Source organism: Plecotus auritus, assembly GCF_963455305.1.
Source record: "Plecotus auritus genome assembly, chromosome: 9".
NCBI lineage: Eukaryota > Metazoa > Chordata > Mammalia > Chiroptera > Vespertilionidae > Plecotus > Plecotus auritus.
Genome location: NC_137783.1, coordinates 9544552 through 9563045, shown reverse-complemented (window position 1 = coordinate 9563045; position 18494 = coordinate 9544552). Strand labels below are relative to the sequence as shown.

At 42.6% G+C, this 18494-nt stretch overlaps 1 protein-coding gene across 4 annotated transcripts in view; it reads left to right on the top strand.

Moving 5' to 3' along the window:
- The first annotated feature begins 2919 nt into the window (after positions 1-2919).
- Positions 2920-18494, top strand: part of ATRNL1 (attractin like 1) — a 485649-nt gene continuing 470074 nt past the window's right edge. For 3 of the 4 annotated variants that reach the window (XM_080641694.1, XM_080641692.1, XM_080641693.1), the window contains exon 1: positions 3002-3425. In XM_080641694.1, the coding sequence (XP_080497820.1) occupies positions 3136-3425 (290 nt within the window). In that variant the 5' untranslated portion in view covers positions 3002-3135. Of the gene's footprint in view, positions 3426-18494 lie in introns of all 4 variants that reach the window. The other variant, XM_080641695.1, reaches the window with a different exon arrangement.

The following is an 18494-nucleotide window of genomic DNA, read 5'->3' as shown; positions in this document are numbered from 1 at the left end:
GCGACCGTTGTAAATCATTTAAGTTTTCTGTGTCTACCTCTGTGAAATATGTGACACTCCCATGTAGAAGGAACTTGCAATCTAGTGAGCCTCATAAAAGATAAGTCTATCCAGGGGTATGACTCAAGTTGTGTTCATCTTCGTTTTCTCTTGCTTAAATTTGCAATAGTTTCTCAGTAAATGTTGACTAAAAGAATTTCAAAGAGAAGTAGGACACAGGGCAAGTGGAAACCCTGTGAGATCCCAATGAGAATAATTTTGTATAACTTTAATACGGTCAACTTGATTCTAAATATGTTGAGAGGAGGCCTGTGGGGCTGCATGTTCTTCAATGTAACATGAAGTACTGAGCTGATTATAGTGGTTACAAGATTCAGAGATATGTTTTAATGGGCAGATCCTTAGCTGGAATACAGGCTGCAGTCAGTACGTGGCTGAGCAGTGATCTCTCTTGTTAAAGGGGCTGCACTGTACCATGTGAATTGCCTTCACACTCAGGGATGTTTTTAAGGGCTTGGATACTTTCCACACGCCTGAAAGCAACTCTACGTTAGATGTGAGAAAGACGTGGCTGCCTTTAAACTTTGGCTGGCACGGGAGAAGAATGGAGAAGGCAGCAGAGATTGTATATGTATGGCTAATACCAGAAAGAGTTCTAGGTAAGTCATGGAAATTATAAGGTGCGATCCAGGAGAACATCCTGTTTTAATTTTTTCCCCTTATTTTTAAAAAATGTATTTTTTATTGATTTCAGAGAGGAAGGGAGAGGGAGAGATAGAAACATCAGTGATGAGAATTATTGATCGGCTGCCTCCTTCCTGCACACCCCACGTGGGGTATTGAGCCGCAACCCCGGCATAAGCCCTGACCAGAATCAAAGGGTCACCTCCTGGTTCATATGTCAATGCTCAACCACGGAACCACACCAGCCGGGCCTTTTAATGCAGAATGTTCTCTTCCCTTCTTCCCCTATCCCGAGTCGTCTCTAAGGATCATCTTGATATACAAAATATGTGGAAGGAAGGAGGGGAAGGGGTGTCTTAAGTTTTAAGGTTTGAGGATGCCATTTCAAATATTGGTTTTATGGGAGAACTGTGATTTTTTGTTGTTGTTATATAAATAAAAATCATGGTTTTCCTTTCTCTACTTTCCAAGGAGCCACCTCTTTATGGACCTTTGTTTTCTTCAAGTCACTGCTGAAGTATTTTCAAATCAAGCCAACACTTAAATTTATTCAAAGCATCTGCTAATAGAAACAGCCTGGTAAACGCTGGGAAAAAGCACGGAAGTCACAGGACTTGTGTTGAAAGCTTGGTTCCCTGCTTACTCCTCATTTGCCATTGATAAATCTTTCAACCTTGCCGAGTCTCTATGCTCATCTGTGAAATGGGGTTAATGGCGGATTTCATCTGCAAAGGGGGAATAATAGAGATTAAAAGAGATGACGTGGGTACATTATGCCCCAAACAAACACGCGTTGAATCTGAACAATAATATTATGACTGTGTGGTTACAACTCAAACTCTTCTCCATTTGCTGTCAGAAATGCCTTTGGCGGATTCCAAATTCCTTTTCGTCCTGCCTGCGCCTCTTTGGAGGGGATCCAGTAACCTTGCTGAAACGCGAGGATACGCGGCTGCAGTTTGTAGTGGGGCTCTTTCTCAAGGTTCCAATAGCCTGAGCAGAGAAGGCACAAAAGTACAAAGCAAACATGTCAGCATGTGCCATCAAATCTTGGAAAGTCATCTGAAGGAGGGAAGATTGCCGCTTTGGAAGGAAAACAGCTCATTTTGGGCATCCTTTCTACTCTTCCTAAAAAAAAAGGCCACGATGTTGCAATATTTTTCAAGGCAGAATACTGTCCCAGATGGAGGAGGAAACACTGAGGAGCAGCAAAGGCCATACCTGGGATTCCGAGGCGACGTTGGCAAGGTGGGGGGAGGGGGCGCTGAGCCGCGCGGAGCTTAGATGGGGGCGGGGGAGTCATTATTTCGGTGGAGGATGTTGCTCCTCTTTGGGGAGGTCCCTGCGCGGACCAGGCTCCGCGGTCCTCCAGTCCCCAGTCCCAGCCCCTCCCAGTTCTTGCGGACCCCACAACGTGCTGCACACGCTCAGCTCTTTGTGTGTAGTTGGAGTTTTTAAGAAAAAACAAACAAATAAAAAAACGAAGAAGTGAAAAAGAGGATGGGGTGGAGGAAGGGGAAGCGCCAGGAAAAAGGCGCTGCACTTTTGCAGCTGTAGACGGCGGACGCGTAGGGCTTCTTTTTTGCTGAAGCTGCCAAGCTGGTCCCGAGCTGATTTCTCGTGTGTGGGGCTCAGGGGGCGCGAGGGGCGAATGGGGCCGGGGTCCCCGGCACGCGGCGGGGCAGGACACCGCGGGCACGCGGCTCACACCTGGGGGGCCAGTCACCCTTCGGCTCCCGGGTCTGGCGGGTGGGGGCGCGCACGGGGGAGTCCCGGATCCTCGTGAAGGCGGGGCGAGACCACGGCGCCGGGCCTGTGGGGGTGAGCGTGGGCAGGCGAGAGGCGGGGGGCGGCGGTCCTGCGCCCTGCGGGCTCCAGTTGCAGCGCTAGTGGGTGTCTAGCGACACGAGAGAGGAAATGGCTGCTGGGGGGCCATCGGCCGCCCGCCGGGAGGTGCGAGGCTGACTCCCGCTTCCCGAACCCCCCTCGCTGCTTTGGACGCGCCCACCTCGGGGCTCCAGGGGCCCCGCCCTGCCTGGCGCACGGGGCTCGGAGCGGAGGCAGTTGGCGCGAGCCACGGGCGAGGCGGGGCCGCGCGCGGGGTCCCCTCCCCCCCGCAGGTCCCCTCCTGCAGGTCCCCTCCGGAGCGCCCCGCGCAGCCTGCACCGCCTGCTCCCCGCCTCCGGCCCGGCTCGGGGCGCCGCGGCGGAGGGCTCGGCCCGCTGAGGACAAGGTCAGGAGACGGAGAGGCGATGCCCGAGCACGACTGGAAGGCGCCGAGCGGAGGCGACCGCGGCGGGGATCTGTCCCTCCAGCCGGGGGAGCGGGACTGGGGCCGGCGCCGGTGAAGAGCCACAGGAGGGGCAAGGTTTCCTCCGGGCGGATTCTCCTCTGGAGCATCCCTGTCCGCGGCCGCGAGCGCAGCCCCGCCGGGCAGGGGCGCAGAGGAACATGGAGCCGGGACCCCCGGCCCGCGCTGGCCCCCCGCAGCCGGCGGCCGCGGGGCCCTGGAGGGCTCGGCCGGCGGGCGGCGGCGGGGGCGCCTCCTCCTGGCTGCTGGACGGGAGCAGCTGGCTGCTGTGCTATGGCTTCCTCTACCTGGCGCTCTACGCGCAGGTGTCCCAGTCCAAGCCGTGCGAGAGGACCGGCTCCTGCTTCTCCGGCCGCTGTGTCAACTCCACCTGCCTCTGCGACCCAGGCTGGGTGGGGGACCAGTGCCAGCACTGCCAGGGCAGGTTCAAGTAAGTGCCTCGCGGGACTCCGAACCTCTGCCCTGCCCCTCGCCCGTCGCGGCCTCCCCGTCCCCCTCTCCTGCGGTCTGGGGTCCCCTCCAGGCCCCGCGCGGAGCACTGACCGCTCTGGACGCCAAGCTTTCCCGATGGTCCAGGTGTCCGCAGCGACTTCTGGTCCCCTGCTTATCAAGATTTCCACACGCAGTGACAGTGCCAAACACCATTTTGTTAGGACACACATTTTTTTAAATCGAAAATTATGCAAGTAACTCATGAAGTACTTGAGCATCGTGGAACATTCCAACAATACAGAAGTGTAAAGGTTAAAAGTTATGGTCTCCCAGTCCCTGCCCCTCCCTCCCATCGTAGTGCTCCTCTCTCTGGAGGTAACCACTGCGAATATTTTATTTAGTAATAATAATGACTCTAAGTAGAGTTTATGATGGGCTTACTATATGCCAAACACCGTTCTAAGCGTCTAGCGTGGATGATCTCATTTGTTCCTCACCAGCAACTCAGTGAGTTACTAGAAATAGAATGTACTTACAGAGAGAAATCAAGGCAATGAGTGTAATTAATTTGCCCAAGATAACACAGAAGGGCCGATTCGTGGTTGCAAATCAGCCAACTTAACTCTAGAATGTTTACTGTGAGCCATTACACTATGTTGAATTTGCTAGGACAATCTTAAATTGAGAAATGAGTGATTTTTGGTTAGAAATACCCGGGCTTTTTAATGTGGTAATGATAATGGGGTTTCCTAACTGGTTATTTCACTGTCAGCTGTTGTATGGGAGCATTTGTTTTGTTTTTTTTTTTCTTTTTCCCCAAATATTTTTATTGATTTCAGAAAGGAAGGGAGAGGGAGAGAGAGAGATAGAAACATCAGTGATGAGAGAGAATCATTGATTGGCTGCCTCCTGCACGCTCCCTAATTGGGTTTGAGCCCACAATTTGGGCATATGCCCTGACTGGGAATTGAGCTGTGACCTTCTGGTTCATAGTTTGATGCTCAACCACTGTCACTGGTCAGGTGGCTTTGTTTTTTCTGAAACTCAAGGCCCTAGGAATTTGCATTAAAACAGTAAAGATGCTTGCTCCCTATTGGATGATATTTATTGCATTCCTGCCTGATACGAAAAGAAATGGGTGAATGTGGGGGAGCAAAAAATAAGATAGTTGAGGCCATTAGGGTAGCTGTTAAGTCATTGCAGTAAGTCATTGAGTAAGTCATCTTCTTAGCCTTCTAGATATTTAACATGAAGTTTTCTGCCTGGTTTGAGGCTCTGAAATTACTTTATGTAGATTACTAATATTTATTGTTAGGATGATAGCACAATCTAAGTGAAATGTCTCGTAGGCTCTAAGACAAAGGTAAGAATATGGTTCACCTTGTTAGTGTATTATAGGAAAGTTCCTGGGAGTTCTAAACCCAGTATATATTTTTTTATTTATTTTTTCACTGTTGCTGATTAAAACAATGCCCCTAAAACTCAATGTAAAAATGTATTTTTTAAAAAAATAGTGCTTTTTAATTTTAGGTAGATTCTAATATTTAATTTATGACAGGCTTTTGGAAGTGAAATCTAAAAATGAAATTTCATGAAGTTCATGTGTAGCAATAGGTTGAAATGTTTCCCAGTTTCACAAATTAGTATAGTACTACTAGAGGCTCGGTGCATGAAATTTGTGCGCGCGAGGGGGGGTGGCCCTCAGCCCTGCCTGCGCCCTCTGGCAGTCTGGGAGCCCCGCCCACCCACCACGGCTCACCGGTTGGTGGCCTGGGCCTCCCTCTTTGGGGTGATGGTCACCCCCTGCCCCCCGCCCCCCGCCCCCAGCCACCAATCGCATGGCACCCACCTTGCCTGGCCTGATGCCAGTGCGTGTCATAGCATGGTTGTCTTGCTGCTCAGCTGTGCAGTCAATTTGCATATTATGCTTTTATTATTATAGATACTTCAAAAAAAATAGACTTCTTTGTCTGACCAGTGTGGCTCAGTGGTTGAGTGTTCGATTACCAGTCAGGGCACATGCTCAGGTTGTGGGCTTGATCCCCAGTGTGGGGCTTGCAGGAGGCAGCCGATCAATGATTCTCTTTCATCACTGATGCTTCTCTCTCTCTCTCCTCCCTTCCTCTCTGAAATCAATAAAAATACATTAAAAAATAAAATAAAAAATACACTTTTTTTTAAAAAACTTGGGAGAGATGATAATTTAAAGTTTAAAAAAGTTTCGAGATGAGGAAAGGTGTCATATTGAAGTGTGCTTATTAGTTAGCCTTTTTTACTTCAGTGTTCTTAAACTTTTGCTCTGACTATAGTAGCCAGTCTCTTTACCTAACGAGAGATTTTGAACATGCGAACTGGGAGCCGACAATGAAAAAAGACATATCCATTTTTTTTTTTTTTACATCTTTTTGTACATAAATAGGAAGATTGCCTGATTCCTATGTAATTCAGGGATATTGGCCTTTGTGTGGGCGGATTCGCTCCATCTGTCTAAGGATAAAATTGCTACTGTCCTGGGAAGCGCCTATCTACAGTTTATAGTATTGGTCTCATGAATCAGCTAGATCAGCAGCCTGTAGCCTCACCAGCAGATGTTGTCCCACCAGCAGATGCTGTCACAGTAGGAAAGATCGCAGATCAAGTTAAAGCAAGCTTAAATAACAGAGATGGTGTCCATAAGCACAGTCCATTAGTGAATAAAAGAGGAATAGCTTTTTCATTATAGATACAGTCAACCATAAACCCTGAACGAATCATGGAATGTTCTTCATTTCCTTGGAAACGGTGTTCTATTGATAAGTAGAATACATTTCATTTCTCTGTGGAATACAAGCTATTAATTAGAGTAAATATAACTCGTACACTCTGTGTTTGGCTATGTGTACCGGTAGGGGTAAAGAAAATGTGGTATTTAATATTAAAGGGAAGACTCAAGTTAGAAGAAAAGAATTCTTCCTGGTAAAGTACATGTGAACCTAAGAAAGGTTTATTTGAGCATGGTGGCTTGAAGTAGTAACACAGTGGGGAAGACTTTAACTGGAAATTCGCACTTCATTAATTATCCTGAAAATCTTTTACTAAACTGGAGGCTAGCAACCCAAACAAACTGACATCAGAAGTGATCAGTCTTGGTAAGCAGGTGTCAAAATTAATTGGCTGGTTCCATGGTAACTTCGCTTTTTTCCCCCTACTGTAGGGATTTGACTAAGGAAGAAGTGTTCTTCAAATGCTTCTTTAGAATAGAAGACTGATGGTTGGGGGAGAAATGCAGAAGCAAATGTGATATCAAAAGTGGTACTTCAGTTCCCTTAGCATTGATTCCAGTCTTCTGTCTGTTTCCACTTGAAAAGAATAAAACATTCAGAATTATAAGCCATTCCTCACATAGGTAAAACAAAATGAACATTGATCTGCAGCTTCAGCAAACCTGGAAGATTTAGGACTAAGAATCAGAAAGGATGATGGCAATTTGAAATACAGTAATCGAAGATACGATATATGCTAATTCAAATTGTATTTACTTGAGTAGCTTAGTATATCAGGCTAGAAAACATTTTGCTATAAAATCCATTGGAATAAACAGTATTCTCTTTTAGAAGCTGGTTTAGAATTATTTTTGCAGAGTAGTTGAGGTTTATATTTATATAAATTTATATTCTGTGTTCCAACTTACACATTTTCTTGCTAATGTGACTTAGGAACCTATGACTTCTGATTTCTCTTAGGCAAACAAAATAACCTAAATTAATGCTCTGAGTTTGGAAAATATCTCATTATATTGTGAATAATTTGCAAGTGTAACTTCATTATTAAAACATTTAGTGAACATTTTCTTAAAATCATTTATTAAATCTTATTGCATGCTCACTGTATATAGATACTTTTTAAATCATAGGTTGGTCAAATATGGATATTGAATTTTGCACATTTATAATGAAAGTATTTATTTCTGGAGACAACAAAACAAAGATAAAATATTAGGAATGAGGTTGCTATTATAAGCAAAAAGAAGTAGGGTTAAAAGTATAAATGCTTTTCTTAAGCTACTTATATACACACATGTACCTTGGAATCCTCTTTATTAATGGTATGGAAACTATCAGTAACTATAAAGTTAAATAGAATATTTCCTGTTCCTAGGTCTTCTTTATTTCTAAATTATAATATGTAATTTATATTCATGCAATTTTTTGATTATTAAAAAGCATATAGTAGAATTTTTAAAATTGAGTTTTAGAGAGAGAGCAATGGAGAGGGGGAGAGAGAGAGAGAGAAACTTCGATGTGCAAGCAAAACAGCTTGAAACCTGGGCATGTGCCCCGTGCATGGGGTGATGCCCAACCCACTGAGCCACACCAGCCTGGGCCACGTAGTAGAAATTTTAAAATAGTTTAAATTGAGTGTTTCTAAGATCCTAAATTGATAAAGTAAGCTACTTGTAGCATGGTTTTCAAGACCATGTGTCTGCATGGTTTGGCTCCTGTAACATACTGGACTCAGCCTTCCTTTTTTTCTGCAGTGGTCTTTTAAGGTCTCTTGTAAGGGGCCCATTCTTTTTGAACCCTCTTTCCTATCTGGTCTTCTTTTTGGGGATGATTACTAAACATCCTGCAAATCTTAGCTTATACTAGTATCTATAGGAGGCTTTTCTGATTCCTCAAGCTATGTTACCCCATGTTACCTACCTTTATAGCACTATTGTTCCTCTTTTGTACGTTCAAATGAGTTATTTAATTGCAATTGTAATTTTATCCTTTAAATTATTTATAAGAGCTATCTGAGGTATAATTGACATGCAGTAAACTGTATAATTTAAAAAGTTTTGACATGTGCCTCTGAAACTGTCACCACTATCAAGATTATAAAAATGCCCATTACACCCCAAATCCTCTCTTTCCCGCTGTTTCTCACCATCCCCAGGCAACTACTAAGCCGCTTTCTGTCACTATACTAGATTTGTTGGCATTTTCTAGAATTTTATACAAGTGGAATCATGCATTATGTATTCCCCTTTGTCTGGCTTCTTTCACACAGCATATTTATTTTGAGACTCATTAAAGGTGTACCGTAGTTTATTCCTTTTAATTCTTGAGTAGTATTCCAATGTGTGGATACAGCACAGTTTGTTCATTATTCACCTGGTGATGGATATTTCCAGTTTTGGGCTCTTCTCTGGAAAGCTGCTCATAGTAGAAGTCTTTGTATGGACATAAGCTTTCATTTCTTTTGGGTAAATACCTCAGTGGAATGGCTGGATCATAGGGTGGATACATGTTTAACTTCTTAACTAACTGACAAACTATTTTCAAAGCTAATTGTTTCATTTACATTTCCACCAGCAGTGCATGAATGTTCTAGTTAATTCACATCCTCACCAGCACTAGGTATAGTCAGTCTTTTAAATTTCTGTGGCTGGAATAAGTATGTCGGGGTATCGCATTGTGGTTTTAATTTCACTTCCCTAGTGACTAATGTTGAGCATCTTGTCACGTGCTTACCTGCCATCTGTAGATCTTTGCTGAGGTATCCGTTTAAATCTTTTGCACATTTTTTACATTTTTTCTTTTTACGAGTTCTTTATCTATTCTGGATACTTTCTTTTCAGATATGTCTTTGGGAAATATTTTCTCCCAGTCTGGGGCTTGTCTTTTCATTCTCTTAACAGTGTTTTCAAAGAAAAGAAGTTTTGAATTTGTCGAATTCCAGGTTATCATTTTTTTCTTTTATGGATTGTGTTAGAGCTAAGAAAACTTTGCCTGAAGCAAATATTTTCTTTTTCTAGAAGTTTTGTAGTTTCAGATTTTATATTTAGAGTCCATTTTGAGTCAATTTCTGCATATGGTGAGAGGTATGGATCTCAATTCATTGTTTCTGCAAATAGATATTAAATTGTTTCAGGACCGTTTGTTGAAAAGACTATTCTTTCTCTGCTAAAGTGGCTTTGTGCCTTTGTTGAAATCAGTTCTTCATACTAGTATATTTGTGTGTCTATTTCTGGACTCCTCTGTTCCCTTTATCTCTTTGTCTGTTTGTATGTCAAGACAGTAATATCTTGCCCTAGTTGGTTTGGCTCAGTGGAGAGAGCACTGGACCTGGATTTGATTCCAGTCAAGGGCACGTACCTTGGTTGCAGGCTCCTCCCCAGCCCGTGCCCTGGTCAGGGCACGTGCAGGAGGCAATCAATCGATGTGTTTTTCTCACATTGATATTTCTCTCTGTCTTTCCCACTCTCTTCCACTTTCTCTAAAAATCAATACAAAAGTATCCTCGGATGAGGATTAAAGATAAAAAGACAATATCTTGGTTATTGTAGTTTTATAAGTCTTGAATTCTATTTCAGTTATTTTGGCTACTTAATTCCTTTGCATTCTCATATGAATTTCAAAATCAGCTTGTTAATTTCTAGAAAAACATTGCTGGGATTTCATTTGGGATTGTGTTGAATCCATAGATCAGTTTGAGGGATAGTTGATACCTTATCAATATTGAGTTTTCTGGCACATGAACATGGTATATCCAAGTTTTAGGTCTTCTTTAATTTCAGCAATATTTTAAAATATTCAGTGAACAGGTCTTACAACTTTTTTTTGTCAGATTTTCCCCTAAGCATTTCATATTTTTTGATGCTGTTGTAAATGATATGCATTTTTTTTTTAGTTTCAATGTCTTTTTGTTGCTGTTACATGGAAATACAACTGATTTTTGTATATTAATATTGCATCCTTCAATCTTGTTGAACTCATTGTAGTAGATTTTTGTAGATACCTTATGATTTTGAGGTAGATAATTATGTTGTCTGCAAATTAAGAGACCCTTAAGCCTTTCTTTGTAATCTGGGTGCCTTTCATTTTTCTTGCCTTATTTCACTGGCTGGATCATCCATTACAGTGATGTGTACAACTGGTGAGAGTGGTCAACTGTGTCTTATTTCTGATATAAGGGGAAACTATTTAATCTCTAACCATAAAAAGTCAGTTATCTGTAGGTTTTTTATAAATCCCTTTGCCACATTGAGGAAGTTCCCTTCTCTTCCTAATTTGCTGGGAGTTTTATTAGAGACTAGAGGCCTGGTGCACGACATTTGTGCACTTGCGGAGGGGGGTCCTTCAGACCGGAGTGGGGGGGTCCCTCAGACCAGCCTGTGCCCTCAGCCTGGCCTGCGCCCTCTCGCAGTCTTCCTGCGGGAGCTGGCCTGAGCTGAGAGCCGGACATCCCCCAAGGGATCCTTAGTGCTGCTGAGGAGGTGGGAGAGGCTCCCGCTACCACCGTTGTGTTCGCCAGCCGTGAGCGCGGCTCAGGGCTTCTGGCTGAGTGGCGCTCCCCCTGTGGAAGTGCACTGACCACCAGGGGCCAGCTCCTGCACTGAGCATCTGCCCCTTGGTGGTCAGTGCACGTCATAGTGACCGGTCGTTCTGCCATTTGGTCAATTTGCATATTAGCCTTTTATTATATAGGATGGATATTGAATTTGTTAAGCTTTTTGCATCTGTTAATATTATATCTTTTTTCTTTTTTAAGCGTGTTATTATGATGTATTATATTACTTAATTTTTGAATGTTATACCAACCTTAATTCCTGAGATGAATCCCAGATACTAGAAATATATGTTCATGAAGGAAATATCTTTGCCCAGTTTTAGAGTCAGGGTAATGCTGGCCTCATAGAATGAGCTGGTCCCTTCCTGTTCAGTTTGCTGGAAGAGTTTTTATAGAATTGGCATTATCTCTTCATTACGTGTTTGGTAGAATTCACCAGTGAAGCCCTCGAGGCCTGGAATTTTCTTTAACTTCAAATTCAATGTATTTAATATAAATTAAATTTATCTAATATATTTAACTACAAGTTGAGTTTATTTAACATTTATACATATGGCATTTTCTTTGTGGGAAGGCTTGCAACTATGTAATAGGTGTATGGATATTGATTTTATCTTTTTTTTGAGTGAGTTTTGGTAGATTGTTTCTTACAGAGAATTTGTTCTTTTTATCTAACTTTTTAAACTTATGGGCATAAAATTGCCCATAATATTTCCTTATTATTCTTACAAAGTCTGTGGGGTCTTTAGTGATATTTCTTCTTCTATTTCTGATATTGATAGTTTATGTTTTCTTTCTTGCTTACTCTGGCTGGACATTTATTAATGTTATTGATTTTTTCAAAGAATATGTATTTGGTTTCATTGATTCCTGCTATTTTTTGTTGTTGAAGTTTTCAGTTTCATTGATTGCTGCTTCCTTTGGTTTTGATGTCCTTTTCTTAATCTAGTTTCTAAAGTTGAAAAGCTTAGGTAATTAATTTGAGATGTTTCCTCCATTCTCCAGTTAGGAGGATAAAGGGAGCTGAGGATGCTGTCATTTGCTTAGTGCAGGGCAGAAATGGTCCACCCCGCAGTCTGCAGCTGCTGCACCCCAGTGATGAGGTTCAGGGGTGCTTCCTTTTTCTGATATTCCCTTAGTGCAAGCAGGAATGGTAGAAAGGACTTCACTTTCACCTTCTACAGCAGGGAATGGGAGATACCTATTATTTTTTTAGGTTAAACATAAGCATTTAGAAAATAAAAGCACTGTGTAAATTAGAAAATTTCAAATAGATTCCCTCTGTCTCATAAAAATAGGAAATTTAAGAGCATTGTCCATGTTTTGGTGTATTAACTTAATCCCAAGCTTCATTTGTATTTTAAAAAATATATATTTTAAAGTATATTTTTATTGATTTCAGAGAGGAAGGGAGAGGGGAGAGAGATAGAAACATCAATGTTGAGAGAGAGAATCATCCCGCAACCTGGCATGTGCCCTTGACCGGAGTTGAAGCCAGAACCCCTCAGTCTGCAGGCTGGTGCTCTATCCACTGAGCCAAACTGGCTAGGGCTAAAAAATGTTTTTCTTTTCTTTTTTTTTCTTTTAGAGAGTGAGGAAGGGAGTGGGAGAGACAGAGAAACATCCATGTGAGAGTGCAACATGGATCTGCTGCCTCCTGCATGCCTCCTACCCAGGATTGAGCCCTCAACCCAGGCATGTGCTCTGACCGGGAATCAAACCAGCAACATTCGGTGTACAGGAGGGTGCCCCACCAACTGAGCGACACCGTTCAGGCCATTTGTATTTTTTTGACAATATAATTACACTGATAATGCAATTTTTTTCTGGAACTTAGAATTTGTTATTCTATTTCATGTAAGAATAATACTAATGACATTAAAACTAGTGTATCAAAACTTACATTTTGAGTTGAGAGGAAAAGTAGTATAATGTGGTGGACAAAAGCTTTTACGTATACTGCCTTTTTTTACTGCTGATGAAAATCTTATGAGGAAGATAGTGCTGTTCTCATCTTAGGGTGGGAAGAGAGAAGGAAGAGCCTGAAGCAGTTATTTATGCAGAGTCTGATGGCTGCTAAGTGACAGTGAGTTGTCAAATCCTGTCTGTCTCGCCCTTTCCCATAGCAGCCATCTTTTACCCTCCAACGCCAGGTTTCTTCTTAATGCTGCACTCATAATCGTATGCATTTCCAGAGAGCATCGGGGTTACTTAAGGGAATGAGCTTTGGTACCACACTGAGAGGGGTTTGCGCTCTGTTTCTGCCATTGTGCCATGAACTCTAGATGGATTTGTTTTGCTGCTTTACTGAGCACTTGATAACTTTTATCTCTCTTCATTTTTAAAACAATCTTATGACACAAGTATTATTGTTATAGCTATCTTTCACACAAGGAAACAGGCTTAGGCAGGCTGACTGACATGCCCACGAAGTGACCAAGGTCAGCTGAGAGTCTTGCAGCTCTTCCAAAGTTTTGTCTTTACTTTCAGTTTCTCAGTCGTGCCTTTTTTATTCTTCAGCGAAAAGAGAATATTCTGGAGTTCTTACATGTCCTTCACAAGGTTAATAGGAATGGGTGCATTTTACAGTACACGAAGATACTGAAAGGAAAGTCCTCGCTTATCACACAGTTCTCTGTGATGTAGCAATATTGTACTTGTCCCCAAGCATACTATTTGGATGTATAATATAACTTTTCTAAAATATATTTTTATTATTAATTTTAGAGAGGAAGGGAGAGGGAGAGAGAAACATCAGTGATGACTCATTGATCGGCTGCCTCCTGCATACCCCCCACTGGGGATCAAGCCTGCAACCCAGGCGTGTACCTTGAACGGGAATTGAACCGTGACCTCCTAGTTCATAGGTCGACGCTCAACCACTGAGCCATGCCGGCCAGGCTAACAGTTATTTTTAATGTCGGGTTCCTGGATGGGTTGTGAGTAGTTGGTGAATCCTCAGATTTGTATATGAATTATTATTTATGTGCATTTTTGTAGGCAGGAGGGTATAGCTTTTAAGAGATTCTCAAAAAGTGATCTCATATCCCAACATGGTAAGAATCACTGTATTATAGGAATGCAAACTAAATAATGGTCACTGTGTATGTACAATTAAAAAAATGGGACCAGGTGGGCAGAGAATGCAGAATTGGTAGAGGGGATGCAGAATACACTGTGAAGGAAATGAACAAATGCCAGCTCAGTGTGCAGACAGGGAAAAGTTAATACCAATGATATAATCCAGAGATCCTCTTTACCCATTTTGTTTAAAAAGAAATCAATAAATAATATTTAAATAATATCTTAATTAAGAGCACGGTTTTAGTCCAGCCAGAGTGGTTCAGTGGTTGAGCATCCGCATATGGACCAGGAGGTCACGGTTCGATTCCCTATCAGGGCACATGCCCGGGTTGTGGGCTGGATCCCCAGTTTGGGGTGTGCAGGAGGCAGCCAATCAATGATGCTCTCTGACTCATCATTGATGTTTCTCTCTCCCTCTCTCTCTCCCTTCCTCTCTGAAATCAATAAAATATATTTAAAAAAAAACAAAACACTTTTAAAACAGACCTCAATGTGAGGATGCCCTGAGTGGATCTGACTATTCCTTGTTGAGTGGTTATGCCAGCACAAAAACCATAGTCATTGATAAACAGGACTTACTGTTTCAGAGACTTTGTAATAATAAAACTATTGAGTTTTCTTATTTTTTATAATGTCTTAATCAAATTTTGTATTCATAGTCAGGATAGAGAACAGCACTTGCACTGATCTAATTTAGTTCTGCTTAATGTTTGAGCTGGTTTCCTGCATACAGCAGCGGCCACTCCTATGATACAGACAGCCCAGCATGCTTGTTTGAGCAGGGATTCTAGACTGGGCAGTTACAGCTAGATGAGACATTGGCAAGGCATATGGGCACGTGGCAGGCATCTAGACAGGGACTGGCAAACTTTTTCTGTGAAGGGCCAGATAGTAGGTATTTTAGGCTTTGCAGGCCAGATGGTCTCTGTTGCTACTACTTAGCTCTGTTCTTATAGCATGTTAGCAATCTTAGACACATGTAAACAAACGCGTGTTCCAGTAAATCTTCATTTACACAAAGAGGCAGTAGGCCAGTCATTCATGCAGTCCTGATCTAGAATCATATGCCAGTATGGTTCCCGGTTGAGGACAGGAGTGCGACAAGATTAAAAAAAGAGTAAGTTAGTGGTTTGAAACTTATAATGCATTGTAGAAGCAACCTTAGAAGTAGTTATGCAGGAGGCCTATTTTACATTTTAGGTAGCTGAACTCTATGCTACCTCGTTTCTGGAGACCTCTACACCATTGGAATGTGAGGGCATTAAGAGTAAGAAGGTAGGGGAAGGTTGAAAACCAGGTGTCTGTCATGTTGGAATGGAAGACTTCTGGATTTGAGAAGAGGAGCGGTTCCAGATTGTGAAGATGCCCACATGTGCCTGCCGTGGGAGTGCTTGGTCCCGGTGGCATGGAGGTGAAGGGTGCTGATGTTGAAGAAGTGGTCAGGACACTACGAAGGGAGAATTGTTCTTACTGTGGAAGTGGCAGGGGCTTTCCCCTCTTACTCCTGTCTCCGGGTAGTGAGAAAGAATTTTCCATTCTTTTCATCTTGGTTTGTATCAGCCCTCTCCCCTCCCTCCCCCCTCTCCCCGCCCCCTTGTTTACAGGCGAGGCCAAGGCCAAGGCCAAGGGGAAACCTCTTTGTGGTAAGTGGAGGCAAAGGTAGGCTGTTGGTAGGGGCTTTAGGTTAGGGATGGGGGTGAAGGCTGAGAAGGAATTGGGGGGCTGTGGTGAGTATAGTTTTCTTTGGAGTCTGTATACTTGCTGACCTGAAGTTGGAGAGGATGGGACAGAGTGGGTCGTTTCATATGCTCATCCTGTTGTGCGGCCTAGGTGGGGAAGCATAACACTCTCCTCACATCATCTCTTATAGGGGGGAGGTGAGTTATAGAGGTAGCTTCTAGTGTATATGCTTCTTTGGAGGAGGGAAGATACATTTTATTTATTTTAAAATTGTATTTATTACATTGATTGGGGTCACATTGGTCACTATGAACATATAGGTTTCAGTGTTACAAGATCTATATATTGCCCTTGTGTCCACCACCCAAAGTCAGATCTTCTCCTGTCACCTTATCTTAGGACCCCCTCCCCCGCTCCCCCCCACCTTCCCTTTGGCAACCACTGCTGATTGTGTTTATAAGTTTCAGTTTTATATCCCACACTAGAGGCCCGATGCACGAAATACTTGCAAGGGTAGGCTCTTGCAGCATTGGCCCTCGCAGCCACCCCAGCTGCTGCCTTGGCCCTTGCAGCTCCTGCTTCACCCGGAAGGTCATCCGGAAGGTCATCTGGATGGTTGTTCTGCTGTTCGGCTGTTTGGTCAATTTGCATATTATGCTTTTATTATTATAGATATGAGTGAAATCATATGGTTCTTAGCTTTTTCTGTTTGACTTATTTCACTTTGCATAACTTTCTCAAGGTCCATCCATGTTGTTGCAAATGGTGCTATTTCATCCTTTCTTATGACTGAGTAGTATTCCATTGTATATATGTGCCACATCGGGAAGATATGTTTTAAACTAAGAGTAAGGAGTTGAGAAGCGTCGAACAGGACTGGGTCAGTTTGAGAAGGTACGGTGGTACAGAGATAGAGGGGACTTTGGTTGCAGAGAGAAGAGGCAATTTATTCCTATACCGTTTGGGCGGAGTATTCCCTACGAGGAAAATGGATTGTATTATAGGTGGTATTTGCAAAGCAGAGCTGCCTGTTCTTAAATTTCCAGATAAAAAGAGCTATATATTTCATAACTGTGTATTAAGGTGCTTTTTGAATATGTCATAGTGATATGCTTGCATCACAGAAGCTGAAATAGAAGTAGCCGTGTAGGGTTGTGGAACAAATTAGACATAAAAAATATTAAGTTCCTGAGGCTCTAAACTATTACACACAATCTTAATTTATGACTGATAATTTATAATTATTTATAATTTAAATAAGCACGATTTTACTTTTAAGGTTTGTTGCCACTGTAAGTTAGAAACTTAGGGAGAAGGATTTCTTTCTTTTTTTTTCTTTTTTATTTATTTATTTTTAATTGTTTGAAGTATTACAAATAGTAGTACATATGTCTCCTTTTTTTTTTTCCTTCCCCATTGACCTTCCCCCGGCCTCCCCTTCCCCCCAGTACATGCCTTTACCTGCCCCCTCCCCCCAGTGTTTTTTATCCATTGGTTATGCTTATATGCATGTGTACAAGTCCTTCGGTTGATCTCTTACAGCCCCCCCCCCCCCCGCCCCGCAACCTCCTCTGCCTTCCCACTGTAGTTTGACAGTCTGTTCAATGCTTCTTTGCCTCTGTATCTATTTTTTCCCCATTTCATTCCTTTAAAAAATCTTGCCTCTGCAGACTAGAAATAAACATATAATAACAAAAAACGTTTGAGTCCCAATTTCCATGTCCAACAGTTCTGAGTCCCCATTTCAATGTCAAACAGTTCCTTATGTGTACATGTCAGCAATGATATCTGGATGGTGGGCACATGGTGGCAATGCAGGTCCGACCCTCTCTGGTTTGGTCCTAGGCAAGCTGCTGCGTCGCACAGCTGCTGACTGCTAGCGTGGTAAGGCGTCATCAGCGTCTTCCATCTCTGGACTGTTTCTCCTCTTGTCTTCGTGGTTGGAGCAGACCTGTCAATTCCTCTCTGTTGCAGGAATCCACATGGTCTTGGAGTTGTTTTCTGAAAATTTACAAACATATTCTCGACCAAAAGTTAATAAAGGAATTTTTTCTATATAATTGATTTGGGATCCTTTTTATTTTTGCCCAAACGATTTTCCTTTGTCTTATTTAGACACCATGTGTGTTTTTCATGGGTGTCTTGCTGTTAGCATTACAAATGAAAACTAATTTTGTAAAGTAAAAATTTTCTAGATGTAATTTACTTATAGGATATTTTTCCTTACATGATATTACCCTTCTATCCCCCCTTTTTTGATTAATGGAGGCTTTTGTAACTTTTATAATGCAGTCTTGATGACTTTAAATTTTAATTTTTTGACAAAAATATGACTGCTTTAGTTTCATTGCATGTTCAGGAATTTTACCATGAGATGAACTACCAATAGAAATTTTAGTTACCACATTAGGAACAGCTTTTTGTCCAGTACAATTAAATTTTCTTGAATATTCACTTATTTCAATTAGCCTATTTAAATTAATCTGAAAACTTGATTATTATTTTACTGTCAAACTTAATACTCTACCAACAATCTTAATTTACCCTGTAAATATTAGTGGAAAGGATTATTTGCATTCTTGAGTAGGCCCTGAGCATTCCTGGTGCTAGGCTGGATTTAGATATAGGGCAGCTGCTGTCGGCCAAGTCTCTGTCTGTTACCTGGGTCCCAATCTGAGCTGGGCCAAGTCACTGTCTGTCACCTGTGTCCCGATCTGAGCTGGGCGTGGGAAGCAAAGCAGCCATGGGGGCAGGAGACCTCCCTCAGACGGGGTGAGGGTTCAGGCCCCTGCAAGGTTGGGGGGGTGAGGGTCTGTGCCCCACCTCTGATGATCCCCAAGTTCTCTCCTGATGGCCCCTCTGCAACTGTGCCTGTCTTAGGTTGTTCCTTCCCTGAGGAATCTTACCCGTCTCTGGCTAACCAGTCATCCTCCGGGGCCAAGCAGGGTGATGTGACGTTTGATTTCTTTCTTTAAAAAAAATATTTTGT